Below are 16,036 nucleotides of genomic sequence, written 5' to 3'. Positions count from 1 at the left end.
CCTTAAAAGTGAAATCAGACTGCAGAAGCATCATACTAACTCATCAACTGTTACATGCAGTTAAGAGTTGGAAAGTGCAGTTCCAGCTAGCGAAAGGAAGGAAGAACATCCAACTGCTGCTCTCTCCTCAAACCCACTGTCTCCACCAACCAGGCATGAAAAGTTGCGTCACAGCTTACCCAAGTGGTGCTGTAGTAAAACCTACATTTCTATGGGTCAAAAGCAGGAAAATTTTAGAAGGGATTAATTCCCATTTTCAAATAATGAATCTAGTCAAACTTTGATGAGGTAATTTACAGGAGGACCCCCACAAGCAAGAGTCTGTAATAAGCAGCTTTTAGTTTCAACAATGGGTGTTAAAGAAAGAGCTAACCATTTAAATGATTAGCTGCGCATATAAAGGTGAGAAAACATCAGTTCATGATATGCAGAACAAACATTGCTTTTCCATTATGTTTTTAAAAGAATGTTAACAAGCACAGAGACAGATAGGCAATTAAAAAAGCATACATATTTATAAAAAAATAAATAAAAATTACCACAGAACTGAGGTCACTCTAATGGGAAAATAAAAAAAGAACACATTAGAGAAATTAGAGTTAAATGTTAAAGAAAAAGGAGGCTAACTTTCAAACAAAATGCATTTCTGCATTTTTTTTGCACCATCTAAACAAGATAGCATTAGTAAGACAGAAACGTAAATAAAAATGGATGCAAACAAAGATGACAACTACATTTCTAATAAGTTATAGCTAGTATGGTTACATGGTTCACTAGCTTTGCTTCAGAACCAATCCAAAGTAGAGCCTAAGGCACACAAGTCACAGATAAGATATGGTAGAACAAACTGACCCAAAAAAGAGAGTTAGTTTTTGAGCAAGTTTAAAGTTTGTCCTGAATTTAAATCCATGCAATGGGTTGTATATGAAATGGAAAAACAGTACTTGTTATTTTACAGATAATTTGAAGTATCCACATACATAAGGTCTCAAAATAAAATTAATGTGGGAATGTGTAGCAAAGCTACAATACTGCATCTTATCGGCAAGTTAATCAGGAAAAACTATTTTTTGAATATCCATCATTCCAAAAACCGAACTTCAATTGCAAACTTTGTTTTCTTAAAGGTCTGCACATTTGCCTCCCCTATGCATGTTTGCAGGAGCAGAACCTTTTACTGTGCCTTTTCCAAGGCACGCCAGAGTCACTGAGAGACCTTCTATAGATCGGGGCAGGTAATTCAGTCTCAGGGTTGCAGCAGGTTAGGGCGACAGGGCATGCGTTCTATGCACGAATTTCAGTGATCAACTTGATTTGAATGCTACTGCAATACGAGCAACAAGCAAGAGAATTAAAGCTCAGCATCATTCCTTGCCTTAGAAAAAAATTAAATTAGGGATTATAATTTCTAGTAGAAAATAATTTTATTGACAGACTTTATGAATAGATAACATCAGATCTGTAATATTAATGGCAACTGTTTAACTGTTTAGTCAACCTTTAAAGACCTTTAGTTAATTAATAACTGACACATACCAATTTTTCTTCTCCCCTGCTCCCAAGGATACAGTCTTTCTTAATATTCAGGATGAAGGTCTTGGTACTTTGACAGCACCATAGTATCACATACAACACCTAACCAAAGACTTATTTCTAGGTTTTTAAATTTTATTTAACTTCTGTGGTCACAACACATAACAGCACTTTATATACGTTCAGAAATGAAATATGAATGGTACTATATCAGTTTGCTAGGCAAATGAAAATTGCTTGGTTAATATCACCCAAAATCTTAAAAAATTTTTTTTCAATCAATCCTATGGATACTATGATAATGGGAGTTGCATAAATTCCTGAGCAGGAAGAACAAAAGGCACCAAATCAGCCTTTTAAAACTTTTACAGGGGTGAAAAAAACAAACCCAAAAACCCACAAATACCAGCTCAGACACTGAAGGTTCTCATAGATCTTTATCATGAGGAATTGGTGGCTAACTGGGAAATGGAGTTTATGAAGGCCCTTATAAGGCCAATCAGTAAAACAATTTTGTAAGAAAAGAATACTTTTGACCTATGTCAAAAATTTGCCAAGAGTTTACCTTAAAGAGGTTTTTATTTCCATATGTTGTGAAGTGTTTCAGCAAAAAACAAAATTTATATAGAGAGATGGCAACATTTAATTTAAGGTATCTGTCCCTTTTTTCCCTAACAGGTATTTTCTGTCCGAAACAATAATATAATCCATGCACAAAATGGGGGTTTATTTTGTTCCCAGAGGAATTATCTATTTTTTTAGGATTATTTTTATTCTTAAATCACAGCAGGAGACATTCCCAGACATTCCCACTTACAAATAACACCAGTTCTATAAGGCACTGGACTACGTGCTTATGTTCTGACCCTACTCAGGTATCTCACACCTGGTCAGCCTATCAAGGATTGAAGCCTGTGGCCTAGACAGATGTACCAACATATTTGTAGAGAAATGTTTTTCTCTGTACTACGATATTTAAATCGCTTATGACCTATGCCTTAATTTATCTAAATAAATTACACTCTCTATATTAAATATCTCATAATTTACGTGCTATTAATTCACAGCAGAGGAAAAATCTTTATGGAAAATTTCCTGCACAACTCCGAACCAGACAGATCTTCGCATCTGGAATACTCATTTGTAGAGCAGAAATTCTTATCTGTTACTTCTCCTTTTTGTTTTCTCTATTGACACTGTCAGGAAGGGAAAGAAATACAGCCTTCACACCTCTATAGCCATTATCTTGCATGATGAACCCCAGGTGTGACTATGATGGAGATAAATATTTAGAAAAACAGGTTTGCAGACTCTCTGCTTTTCTACATGCAAATTCACAGCACATATCTGCTTAATTAAGAACAAAGAGGACAGCAAAATATCTTCTACTTAGCTTAAGTTATTTTTCAAATTGCCAAAATTCCATATATTTTCTTCTCCTCTCACTGACACTTTGGTCTTTTTTCTCCCATGTACTATTCACTGCAACATAAAATGCCTACAACTTCACTCTATCTTTTAAACTATTTCAAACAAACTGTTTAAGAATGCTAATGAAGGTTTTCAATGAAATGACTAGGAGCGTAAGAGCTGGCCATATTTCAGGGGTTATGAAAAAAGTTTAAAACTCATAATGGAAGCTCTCAAAGTACTTTGCAAGTATTAGTCTGAACTTCATACAAACAATGCAGAATACGGTACTCACAAAATTAAGCTACTTGCTCAGTTTCACAAAGCAGTTAAGTGATAATGATGAAAACAAGTGTCCCAACTTCCTACGTAATGAGATATTGTGGAAGTTGATACCCTATAACAGATCTATGTAATACATATATCCACAGGGAATGTCTATAAATAAAAAGAATGCTGTACGTAATTTGTAAGAGTTTCCACTATCTGTGTCAACTTCAGTTAAAATTCTTTCCCATTAATAGCTAAAGACAGATGCCGAAGTATGTCCGAATAAATATACATGGCATATATAAGGTCATTTAGTTTTGAAGTACTGTGTATAACTGCTACAAACGTAAACATAAATTATTGAACAGAGGGGTCGTATTTACCTTGGGGAAGTTTCCCCAAGGTAAATACGACCCCTCTGTTCAATAATTCAAATTTACCCAACCTGGTAAATTATTATCTGTTTTGTGAACAATCCCTTACAGTAAGTACTCTATCAGCCTAAATATACAAGCAATAACGGAAAACACTTGAGTTTACCGGAAAGCAGAAAATATGCAAATTGCTGGTCAATTGCATTAAGGTCCTAGCATGTCTGCCTTAGTTACGATCTCTTTCCCTCTCCTTCATCAAAAGTACATTTATTTTCACACTAAATTATATAAATCCCCACCTATGTTTTTCCCTTTAGAACTGATAATTTTTCTCATAACCATTCGTGCTTAAGAAGCTCTTTGAATTTAATCTAACCACCTAATGTGAAGTAATAGACCCAGCACTCACCAAAACAAACAGAAATACACACAGATCTCACTTACCTCAGCATTGTAGAATTTGGTTTTCACATCTAGTGGTTTAAGAACCTGAATTAAATGGAAAAAGATAGATTGACAATTGGTTTCTCAGACAACTTCACCATAGAGGCATAACTTAAACTTCACTTCTTTGTTTATAAGTGCTAGGATCTTTAGGATCTTTACTACAGTGTTATTTCTCTTTTTTGATCTTACACAGAACAGGTGCATAATGGAATATATAATACAATCAACTCAGCTAAAACCTCACAATTCAGAGTATATACTTGCTGCTTCTTATTTGCACACTTTGCTGCTTTACTACGAAGCAGTTTTCTCAGACTGAAAACAAATACTTCTCCATCTAAGCACTGGCCTCTTATGAAACTAGATGAATTCAGTGCACTAAGTAGATCCATGTCTTTAAAATAACATTACATCCATCTTGTATCCTGAAGTGGTCTGCACTTGCTTTCAAGAGTAATAACCACGTAATATTTACACATCCTTCAGTGTTCTGCCACAAACAAAAGTTGCTAAGGGCTTCTCTAAAAAATTAAATAGAGAACTATTCATGTGACTAGCTTAAGCAACAAACTATTGCTAGGCTTCACTTCCCTCTTGAAAATGCAACTATTACAAAAAATAAAAAGCCAATGAATCATTTTAATCTCATGAGATTAAATCAGTAAGAGAAAACATTTTTGTGATATAAAAGGTGAAAATAAAGTGTTGTTTTTTTAAGTGCTTGAGTTTCATGCATAAAGCCACTACAGTTTACACATTCAAATACAAAATGGATATACACTGATGTAACTGAAAGAATTAATCTTCTATTAACACTTGTAATGAAACTAATTTAAATTATCTTGCTGAAGACATTTACTTCCCTTTATGCAGGGAAACTTTTCTTTTGTTTACATATGAGTGTACTGCATCCTGAGATACCCCTAAAGTTCCAAGTTGTGAACAAATCTCTTAGCCCTGAAGAATTAAAGATTAAAAAGTAGTCTTCACAGAGATTTTTGCATTATATCATGCATAATGTTCAAATCTCTCAAGTAATCATCGCTATCTCTCTCTAGTCAGAAAAGTAAAAACTTTTATTTAAGTGTTTGTTGAGTCGCTTTTTACACCAAATATTTTGCTTCAGTGGGCTTCCTATTAATTTCCCTAAATGCTGATGTTTTCTCGCTTTCCGATAAACAAAGTCTTTCCACTCATTCCAGTAAATTTCAAGTGGCATTCCAGTAAAAATCAAATAATTATTACGAGGTTCACATGCCCTCCCCCGTCCCAAACCAAATAACAACCAAATCTTAGAAAGAATCATTCTTTCTCCATATAAACATAATGCTGTTAAATACTCAGAGGAATCTCTGTAACAAAAAGGCACTATTGATCAGTGTTAAACTACATATAATAGTTGAAAAAGAAGCTGTTTAAAACCAATTGTAACACCTGATCAACTTAAAAGATCCTAGAAAGCATAACTGAAAAAACAGAGAATATGTCACATGAAAATTCATAGGGAATGATTTCCCAGGGATTGCCTGGAAACACCTTTGGCTAATCAATATCTGCCATTTCAAGGCCTGCAAGTACTAAGAGCACTCAGGTGCTCTTTATCTGTAGTGCATGGTAATTTAGCCTTCTAAAGACTGAAATGCTTTTTTCTGAAGTATCTAGATAGAATACTAGAGAAGAGTGAAATGAAATCACATGCAAAAGATATAGGTCTCCTGTATTGCCAGACACTCTGTGAGAGCATCTAAAAATTTATTCAGGAAAGCATGTCACCTAATCCTCCATTCTATGGGAAAGAGCCCACAATTATCCAAATCTCAGCATATTTCTCTAAAAAGTAAACATCCATTAAATACACAGCTAAAATAGACTCTCCTGCCAGAACCAGTCCACAGATAACAGCAATTTCCTGCTTTCCTCAGTTACTCTAATCTTAAGTCTTGAAATTCACTTGGTGGAACAAAAGATTTCAACTCTATCAATTACTTCTGTGGACATTAGACACAACACATTAGACTGCTTTGCTTAGATTGCTTTAAAAAACAAACCACTAACTTTCAATTTAAAAAACAGTTGCACACAATAAAAGGCAAATCAGAATTTTACAATCTAAGCTCAAAGGTTAGATGCGTCAAAGTCAGAATGAACAATACTTGTTCTCTTTGAAAATAATCATAAAGCTGGCTGCTATAAAAAGTTTTTTTTAAAGAGAAGAATTTTCTTTCTCAATAAATGAATAAAAATGGTAAGATGTAATATTTAGTATTTATGAATTGTTCAACTGCATGGTATTTAGAAACCATCAGTTCATGTGAAGTTTGAAGCAATATTTTTTATCAATTCACTTTTAAAAGTTGAATGGATTTTTCGTGTGTAAAAGTGCTTCTGAAGTATCAAATGTTTTAAAATGGGTTTTCCAGATCCACCCAGTTATTGGAGTAGAATACTTTGGGCAATACCTGAAATTTGAAGAACTTCCTGAAGTACATCTTCTCTCCTGTTTGCGTAGTATAACTTACTGCACAAACTAAGCTGAAAGAAACAAATTTTTAAAAAATAATTTTGAATTACTTTAAATTTTGTGCCTATATCGAAGCAGCAACAGATTAGCATGCATGTGCTGCAGTTTCATATGAGCTCATTTAATCATAGAAAAATTTAAAACCTTACATGTGCGTTCCTATCTCTTTTACTTCATGATGGATCACATCATCAATGCAACAGTCAGGTTTAAGTTCTGCCACTGCAGCACTAGAAGCTGAAAGGTTCAAGCGCTGAGAACTTGTCTGAAGATCAGCCTGGGGACAGAAAAACAAAGCATTGGTTAGAACTGCAGCTGCTTAAAGCAGTCTAAAGAAAATAACTTACATTATAAAGTACCAGGTTTCACTGAGCATTATGTACCTTACATGTTTTTATACATACAATTAAGACATGTTAAGACAACGACATACTTGTCAAAGCTAAAGACAAGTTCTAAAATGTATATAAATGGTCCAATCCTTTAAGATGCAGCTTATAAAAATCTCTATTTACTTTTTACATTGAGTTTCATAATGACTTCTCGAATTTCTATTCTCAATGTATTACTTGTTCAGCAGAAAATGCAAAAACCTGACGCATTAGAAATGAACTAATTTGAAATATAAGAAAAAGACAAGTCAATGCATGCTTCACATATACTTGCTTTGAAGACTCCATTGAAAATTAAAATAAGCAAATATAACTCCAGTTTTTTAGCCATGGAAATTTTGCTACACCAGTTCTCCAGAGAAGCTTCATAACATGTCTATTTATTTGATACAATCCTAGTTTTTAATTTTAATTTTTAAAGATCTCTATCATGATTTCTATTTTTGTGTCTTATTGTTTCCAATTTCCAGGTTTATTTTCTGGTTTGGAAAAAGTGACACATATTTCCTGAAGTCTCTGTATTAGCATTAAACAAGATTTTGTCAGAAATCATACCCAACATTTTATTTTTTTATAAATCCAGTAATTATATTTATTTTCACATACCTTCACCAGTATGTCCTTGACAACTTGATTACTATCATTGTGTACGCTAATGTAACTGGAAAATGTCTCTCCCAGAAATATATTTCTGTGTTTAAAAAAAAAATAAAATATTTAGTAACAGATATTTAAAAAAAAATAAAGGGGTTTCAGTGAAATGTTCTCTAAGTTCTAATTAAAATATATATACACACATTTGCACACACACGTGTTTGCCAAATCACATCCTAGAAGTACGCTGGCATTTTCACAGCCATACTTCTAAACCTCATCCTTCAAAGACAAACAACTTCAAAAGAGAACAAACAAGTCACAATTTGTTTTCTAGATAAAAATCTGAGAAGAATAAGAAGATGGCTTACAGTACCCACAAAAATCAATGTAATAAACTCTGTTAGTATAAGATGTAGTTTACAGTCATGCATTACATTAGAAATTCACCTACAGCTGCAAACTTCTTTCAACTGTCAATCCTCATTACATTCAGAGTCAGGCTGCAGACAAGGAATATCAGGCAGCAAAAATTCATATATTATGTCACATTATAAATCAAGCCACATTATTTTTATAACAATTGAACATTTCATTGCATAACAATGATGTTCAAAAAGAATGAAATGTAACAAACACATCAGTGTTAAATGAATCCTAAACCTTGCATGTTACAGTTACAATAATTCATTCTTACCCAAAATTTTGAGGCAAAGTCAGCATTTCTCCTAGCATCAAAGCTTCTGCTCCCTTTACAGTAGAAGGATCATCTTTCATGAGCTGATTAAACAGATTACCTGTAGAAATATCAAATTACTAGTATGTAAATATTTGTTAAGTCTAAAGCTTTGTCTACATTCAAGTTATGACACTTAATCACTTATTTAGATGTAACTTAATTTAGGCACACTGATTTTATAACCAACTTCTTTAGGGATGAAATACATATCTATAGGTCTGCTTAAAAAATATAACTTACTTCCAGGCACTCATGTCCAATAAATCATTCAGTATACATACTGAAGGGTGCAATCCCACAGGCATTGCTCAAATTAACATTAAAGGGAAATTCTGCCTAAGTACATTACATAACGGAACTAATGAACCCCACTTACTTTCTTCCCCTGCTTGCTTTGTATATCCACACACTCCTCTTTTCTCGAATCTTTCCTTTGCCTCTTTCTTATACTTGACTTCTAGTCTGCAACTATGACTGGAGGACAACACAGCGATTTCCAATTTATGACTGTACACCAATTCAAAACCAGTGATTCTTGCAAAATAATTTTCCATAGAACATTCATGTGTTGGTTCTAGTTACCACAGCGTTTTCTACAGATAAAGACAGTAAAGACAAACTTGCTACAATTACACATTTCTCTCTCACAACTGCCTTCCATCTTGTGTGTTAATTGCTCAGACTTCAAGGTCACATGTTTGCAATATCATCACCAAGCTTTCAAAGCTGTAGGTCAAGAGCTGTAGAGTGCACCTTGGTATTTTCTTATAGCCATTACCTAACATAAAATATATTGCTGTTTCAGATTATCGTCTATGGGAGGTCTAAGATTTCTCTGACATCTAAGTCGCAGATGCTCGCATTGCTTAAGTGTAATAATATGCAATACATACATAATAATCAGTCTGTAGAAAAGACATTACCTGGCAAATCTCTTTCTTCACAAGTCACCGGAATATTAGTGAATAAAGTAGGTTTGGTTAGCCTCATCACTGCAAAAAGCAGAAAATAAACCATAGGTCAATGAAACAAGGTTTTAAATTTTTTTTTTATTTTTTAAGTATAATTTTGTCTTGCTCTCCTTACACCAAAAATCCACCAAATCTTAGCCTGAAAAACATTAACACCTTTTTAGATCACCTGGCCTTTTTCAATATAACTAATTCCCTGCTGCTCTGAGATCCAAGAGCACTGGTGATGCCACTGCTCCCTCTTGCTTTATTCTCCTGGTGCGCCAACATCTACCGCTTTCAATCTTATGTGCTAATGGTCTTATACATGTTACAGTTCAGCGCTTTGTGGAGTTCAGAAGTGTACTAGTTTCATTTTTTGTGGACTCTTCTAGTCTAAGTGCCTGTTCTGTGATCCTGGTTGGTCTAGAATGGGAGATGATGACTATACGGACCCTTTCAAACTCGAGGCTATAAAGCATTGCTTTTACACCCAAATCTCCAAAACATACGCAAAATAGAGTTACAATTCTAAAAGCCTACATTATTTATACAACCACTTTTTCTTTTAGTCATGAACTTTAAACTCAAACCAGCAAAACCAACACAAAAACTTCAGGAACACTCACACAAACCTATTTTATCAATACTGACAAAATCAAAATCATTAAGATCTTGCTATTAAAAGACCTCTACTTCAAGAAAGTGCTATTTTCAAAGGCTATTTTAACACAGAATATTCAAAATTACATTATTTTTATTTGTATTACAGATTTAAGATGTCGCATCTTAAATAAATTCCTCCCTATTTACGTAAACCAATGGCCCTAATCTTGCACATACATTCTCATGAAAGCATTCACATGGAACAAAGTTCAGCATTTGTAACCTTAGATGTTGATCTGAATATGTAAAAATTACTGATTTGTTTTTCTTTGAAATTCAACAAACATAAAACCATACAATTTCTGAAAACTAAAGCTAAAAAATAAAAAGATTTCTCTTGACAGCAACAAGTTAATCAACACCCTTGCATTGACACACGTATTGTGCTTTTATCTTTATTGTACTTCTGTACATCTTATATGTCTCATCAGCATTCACTGTTTCCAGCTGTATAAAATATTCAATTATTTCAACATACATTTGGGTGTAGCAGGCTGTATTGGTTCACAAGAACTTACACTACCATACAGCAGACCTATGCTCATTTTTCACAAAATAAAGGTAACACCTTCCCTTTGTTATCATGAAAAGTTGAAAAACATGATCTCTGAGGGTTAAAACTACAAGATAAATAAAAAGCCTCACAATACACAAAACTGAATAAATGGAGAACCAGAGTCAGCATTGAAAATGAAAAGATAAACACTGAATTATATATGCATATGAACCAAGCATTTCTGGAAGAATACAAACTGAAAGTCTGGATTTCAGCTTGTACATTGGTGCTACCCAAGACTAATAATCCTGAGGGAAACCAAGTGTGGTGTTCATTTTTTATTACACGACAGCTATCAAGCTGAAGTGCTCACAGCTAGCTCTGCGTGTATCATTATTCATGTATGAGCTAACCCAAAGCAGCAGAAAGCTGACAGCTACCACTGAACAGTGACACTGATCTCTCCTTCTGTTTAGTAAGATGTTTGTTTAGCTCTTTTGTCAGTATATTAAATAAATATAGTGGGACTGTGTTATTGGCGGTTACTTAATTTTATTCAAATCTACTGTAAGCCCATATAAAATAGTACCTGCTGACTGTTTCTAAAGGAATAGTTACAGATCAAGTTTACTCATGTTTAAGACAGTAAATAAATAGATCATGGAATTAAGTCAAAACACCAAGAAATTAAGATATGTAGATTATCGTATTTAATAGGACTACTAAATCAGTATTAGAAAATATTATATCTTTGCAGGATGACCTCTCATCTCTTTTCTTTTAAGATCCTAGACACAAAACACAACATTAAATAAAACTCAAATCACACTGCATTCTACTCCATTTTACCTTTAAAAATGCTGGCGCACAAAGAAGCTCTGTTACTACTAGTGTTAAGCTCAGAAAAGTTATTTCCGTGAAATAAGTTTGTTATATAAGCTTTAAAACAAATAATGATCCTCAGTTACTCTAGCCAGCATTTTACATCAATTTTGCTAAGTGGTAATATTAAATGTCACAAACACCACAAATATCAATATAAGGCCCCCTTAACAATCAAAGTTTAGAAATATATGTCAATGATCCAAACTGAGCAGTATCCTTAATTTTAAACTACAAAAGGACATGTAATTCCTATAACAAAATATAATTATTCCAACATAAGGATGTCATCAAAAGAAAATTCCAAGTAAAAATCCACGGGGATTTTATGCAGTTTTTACAGAGGGATTTACATTATGCTTATGTGCACTTCTATTTGACCAGTGTTAATGATAATCTAAAAATCTACAAATACCATTCACTTATTTTCCCCCTTTTCCAGATGCCACAGACCTTGACCTCCATCTACAGCAAAGCTACCTGGAGTTAGCAGAGGTGCCTCAGCGAAACACATACCCTTACAGTCATATCAATTCCAGTTTAACTGCTCTGCTGACCCTCCAAACATTGAATTGAGCAGGCACAGCGTGACCTTGAACCACTTTATTTTCAGGTGACAAAAAGTCATGCTAAACTCAACCTTTTACCACCACAAAACACACTGAAATCCTTAGAGACTTTTACCTTCCATAATCACATCAAACAGAGGTTTACAGATAGAAGTCTGATTTCTTAATTTCCTGACTTGTAGCTGGAAGTTAGTGCTTTCTTGTTCCCCAATATAATTAGAGACAAAAGACCAGAAACATCAGGGGAAAAAAATAACCTTATTACTAAAGTCATAGAACAGCAAATGCTAAGTTGTCCATTATTTTCCAGCATGAGACTTCTGAAGCTGTTATCAGTACTTCTGGGAAAGTACAGATAATGTCACTAAGACAGCACACACATGTAATAGAAAATAAGTTTGTATTTCACGTGAGGGCTATGCCTTCATCAAAAAACCCCCACACACTACTTTCAGGAAATATTAAGATCTTAAAAGTCTCAGTGTCAAAAAATACTAGAGATCCTTATAGTGATTATACCAACTCACTTAAAAATATTCTTTCTTCTCCTAATTTCAAAGGGGCACAGTGCTTCACTAAATGCATAAAATTTATTATCTGACACAGCTTGCCATAATAGTCTGGAATTTTTATTTTCGTTTTTTTCCTTTAGACCACCAAGGTACAGAAAAGCTATATAATGCAGTACTAAACCAAACAGAAACTTACTAATCTTAATAGAAGTATTCATAAGTCTCCTGGCAAAAGAAAGTTAAATAAATATATTATGACAGTTAAAAAAACTGCAGCAAAGTAATGTTAAGTGGTTTTCTGCTCGTTAATTCATCAGTTGTTCTAAAGTTTGTATATTCTAAGCTGCTTAAAAACCCTAGTACTTCAGACAGCAATTTTATTATGAAACTCTACCTTACAATTATAAACTAAATATAATTCCAAATTTATGTACAAGCAAATTCATTTTATCAGTAAGGCTTAGCTTTTCCCTAAGAATATTTCTCACATATTCACAGTATAATATATCACAGAAAATCCATATCTGTCCCACAGGTCTTTGGATAGTAGCATTGCAAGATGGCAGTTCATTCTGCTTGATGAGTCTATTCAGTTTTATCCAGATGTCCTCCAAATTCTGATTATTACAAATAGACTGTTCAATTGTCCACTTTGCTCTATAAAATGCATGCAGTTTTAGTCTCTCCAAATTGCTTTGCAGTTCTTGAGATAAAGGAAGAATCTTTTCTTTAAGCTTAGGGCTAGGGAGAGAGACACTCCAAGACCTTTTCAACTTTTGTTTTCCATTAGGTGGTGGTTCTCCTTGATTCTCCAAGTTAATTGGTCTGTGAACAGTTTGTGCGTGGATTAAAATCTGTCCATATTTCATGTTAGACTGAAACTCAAGGAGATTTTTTGTGCAGTCATAATCAGGAGATCCTGTAACATATTCTGAAGGTGTAGAAAGCTGTTTCAATTCTTCTGCTTCCTCACAAGAAATAACAGGTGGCTGCTTTTTTGGTTTCAGGGGAAGTCCGTATAAATCATTTGGAAACCAGGGTGTAAATCTTGGTAACTGACGAATAGGAAACTCCCTCAGTGCTGCTTCTGCAAGTTTCTGCAGTTTTATTAGATCTCTCTGATGTGGTCGATAATGCAAGACCACTTCCATACTTGTTACAGTAGAAATCCAGTTATTCTTAGGAAAAGGAACAGTCTCTTGGTTAGGATTCTCAAATCTAGACTGAAAGATCTTATTTACAAGAATTTCCTTGTCCCGTGCTGCAAAGATCTGTGGAAAACAGGACCTAAAGCAGAAGTATTATAAAAAAATAAGATACTACCATATTAAGAAAATCATTGCTAGGATATTTTACAAAAAAGCAATATGTAGTAAAAATAAGCACGATATATACCATAACATTCTCCTTTATCCAGGCTGAACATTAGCAACATTCCATCATTACCAGCATAACTTTAGCACACTGAACATTAACTGTATGCACGCAATTTACTCAACACTGTCCTTCCCAAGAGTATTCTCTTACTGTCACCATGTCATACCTGCCATTAGTCTTGCCATATTGCTGTGATGCGTATTAAAAGACATACAATTACTACTGGCTATTTTCTCAAATTTACCAGACAAATCTTTTTTTTTTTTTAAAGAGTGTTTTCCCCCTACACTTCAACATTTTGTGCCAGGGCATATAAATCAACTAGAAAACATGTGTGGTACAAACACCCCTCCTAAAACAGTACTGACCAATATAGCGGTTTTTAAAGTCAGAAGTTGAAAGGGAAGTGCTATAGGCAAATTAAAGCTGTCTGCTTCCATTTCATATCAGAACTACGCATTTATTTTTAGTCTCAGAGATTCCGAGCAATACATGCAGCCAACCTTTTAGTCCCTAACTTAAGGATCTGGTAATTCCTTAATTTATTAGATTTTAGAATAACTAAAAGACTCATTAATTCCTTAAAAACTTTACACTTTCATAAACCATTGCTTTCTTTTACACAAATATTAGATTAAATGTGTGTGTAGAACTACAAAGACTACTATGAAACGTAACATGCACTCTCTTGCTCTCCTGCTTTTCGCCCTTAACAAGTTTGCAGTCACTTCAGGTTTCCTGCCAGAGATCAGCAACATACAATGACATTAAAATCAATAAAATCCAAGATTTTTTTTAAATAGGCACAATGTAAAGAAACCCTGATACCTTTCTCACTTCTTTTGCAAAATCTATAGCCCAGACACTGTACCAAATTCAACAGAAGCCCAAGGATTGTATTAGTTTCTTACAAAAGCAATATGATCCATCATAAAAAATTTTTCTTTGAATTAATTACTATCAAAATGCATTTTAATGTCAGCAGCTGATAATGTTTCATGTTCTCAGGTTTGTGGGTTTATTTCGTGTGTGTGTACATACATGAAAAAGGGCTTGTTGATCTTTGAATTATTATATTGAATTATAATTCCACATATTATAATAATGCAATTATGATTTGATATATTATACTATATTGAATTATAATTCAATATATTGTATTATTATTATATTGAATTTTACATGCAGATACCATTAAAAACTCTCTCCAGCAGTGTTGTAAAACTAGTAAGTGGGCAGAAGACAGGGTCTGAAATCATCTACACACCTGCAATACTTTATCCATCACTGATTTAGAATGGTTGCAGAATCAAGATTTTAACCAACTATTTATTACTCCTACTTAACTAGCAGCATTTATTTTACAAACACAGTCAGAAGAAAAGAAAGTATTACTTTCACAAGGTGAAAGTAGATTCAGGCTTTTCAGTGTTTCAGCTGCTGACCTACTGGTACCCAGAAATGCCAGCAGAAATGATCAAATCCTTTACGGGGCTCTCTTGATTTCTGTATTAATTCTGCAAGGCATGCGAGAGACAGACACATCTTTATTTTCATTATTCGTGACTCTAAGGATATAAAGCCAGTAGCTGTGCACAAAGCATGAGGGTAAAGGGGCAAAAGCCATTAAAAGGGAGAAAACAAATGAACGGAGACAGCAGTGGACTAGAAAGGAAACTTTTAAAAAAGGTTCTCTTATAAGCGATGAAAGCCCTGTGCAAAACGCAGACAGGTGGAGCCGCCGCGACGGCCGCACAGCACTGTGCGGGGCCCTCTGTCACCTACAGCCTCCCCCCCGCCCTGGCCGGGCCGCTCCGCGCTCCACCTGCTTCTGAACCGGAGGGAAGAACGCGGCCTCCCCTCCGGAGCGGGCGTGGGGTTCCCCACTGGTTCGAAACCCTCTAGGCCGCGCCGCCTCCCCCCCGGCCCGGCCCGGTCCGGCGCGCCCCTCAGGGCCAGCCCCAGGGCAGGGCCTGCGGAGGCCGCGGCAGGAGCGACCCAGGCGGGCACCGTCAGGCTGCGCCGTCGATACCTTTCAGAGCCAGCAGGTGTTCCTGCTTGGGCTGGTTGACGTCCATAGCACCGGCCTTCAACCCCTGCAGCAGGGCAGGCGGGCTAAAACACTGTCGGGTGGCGGAAGGGACTCGGCCGGCAGAGGCCAGGCAAACCTATGCGCAAGGCCCGGGCGCGGTAAATACCGCCGAGGCGGGAAGCGGCTGTCCCGGCATGCAGCTCGCCGCCACCACGGTGACTACAGCCCCCAGAAGGCACCGCCGGCCGCGGCCCCTTCTGAAAGGGCGTTCT

At 35.3% G+C, this 16,036-nt stretch overlaps 2 protein-coding genes across 5 annotated transcripts in view; both read right to left on the bottom strand.

Moving 5' to 3' along the window:
- Positions 1–16,036, bottom strand: part of TRAPPC13 (trafficking protein particle complex subunit 13) — a 24,889-nt gene extending 8,853 nt beyond the window's left edge. For 2 of the 4 annotated variants that reach the window (XM_074569942.1, XM_074569944.1), the window contains exons 1-8: positions 15,765–16,036; positions 9,204–9,272; positions 8,239–8,338; positions 7,554–7,638; positions 6,705–6,832; positions 6,494–6,566; positions 4,032–4,076; positions 540–557 (exon numbers count right to left, since the gene is read on the bottom strand). In XM_074569942.1, the coding sequence (XP_074426043.1) occupies positions 540–557; positions 4,032–4,076; positions 6,494–6,566; positions 6,705–6,832; positions 7,554–7,638; positions 8,239–8,338; positions 9,204–9,272; positions 15,765–15,810 (564 nt within the window). In that variant the 5' untranslated portion in view covers positions 15,811–16,036. The remainder of the gene's footprint in view (positions 1–539; positions 558–4,031; positions 4,077–6,493; positions 6,567–6,704; positions 6,833–7,553; positions 7,639–8,238; positions 8,339–9,203; positions 9,273–15,764) is intronic. The other 2 variants (XM_074569945.1, XM_074569946.1) reach the window with 1 other exon arrangement.
- SHLD3 (shieldin complex subunit 3) lies at positions 11,870–13,636 on the bottom strand. Its single transcript, XM_074569948.1, has one exon. It carries the CDS (start codon positions 13,504–13,506, stop codon positions 12,757–12,759), a length of 750 nt encoding a protein of 249 aa, XP_074426049.1. The 5' UTR covers positions 13,507–13,636; the 3' UTR covers positions 11,870–12,756.

This window comes from Larus michahellis, chromosome Z (assembly GCF_964199755.1).
Source record: "Larus michahellis chromosome Z, bLarMic1.1, whole genome shotgun sequence".
Taxonomy (NCBI): Eukaryota; Metazoa; Chordata; class Aves; order Charadriiformes; family Laridae; genus Larus; species Larus michahellis.
The sequence above is the reverse complement of the archived record's forward strand: the minus strand, read 5'-3'. Positions and strand labels throughout refer to the sequence as shown.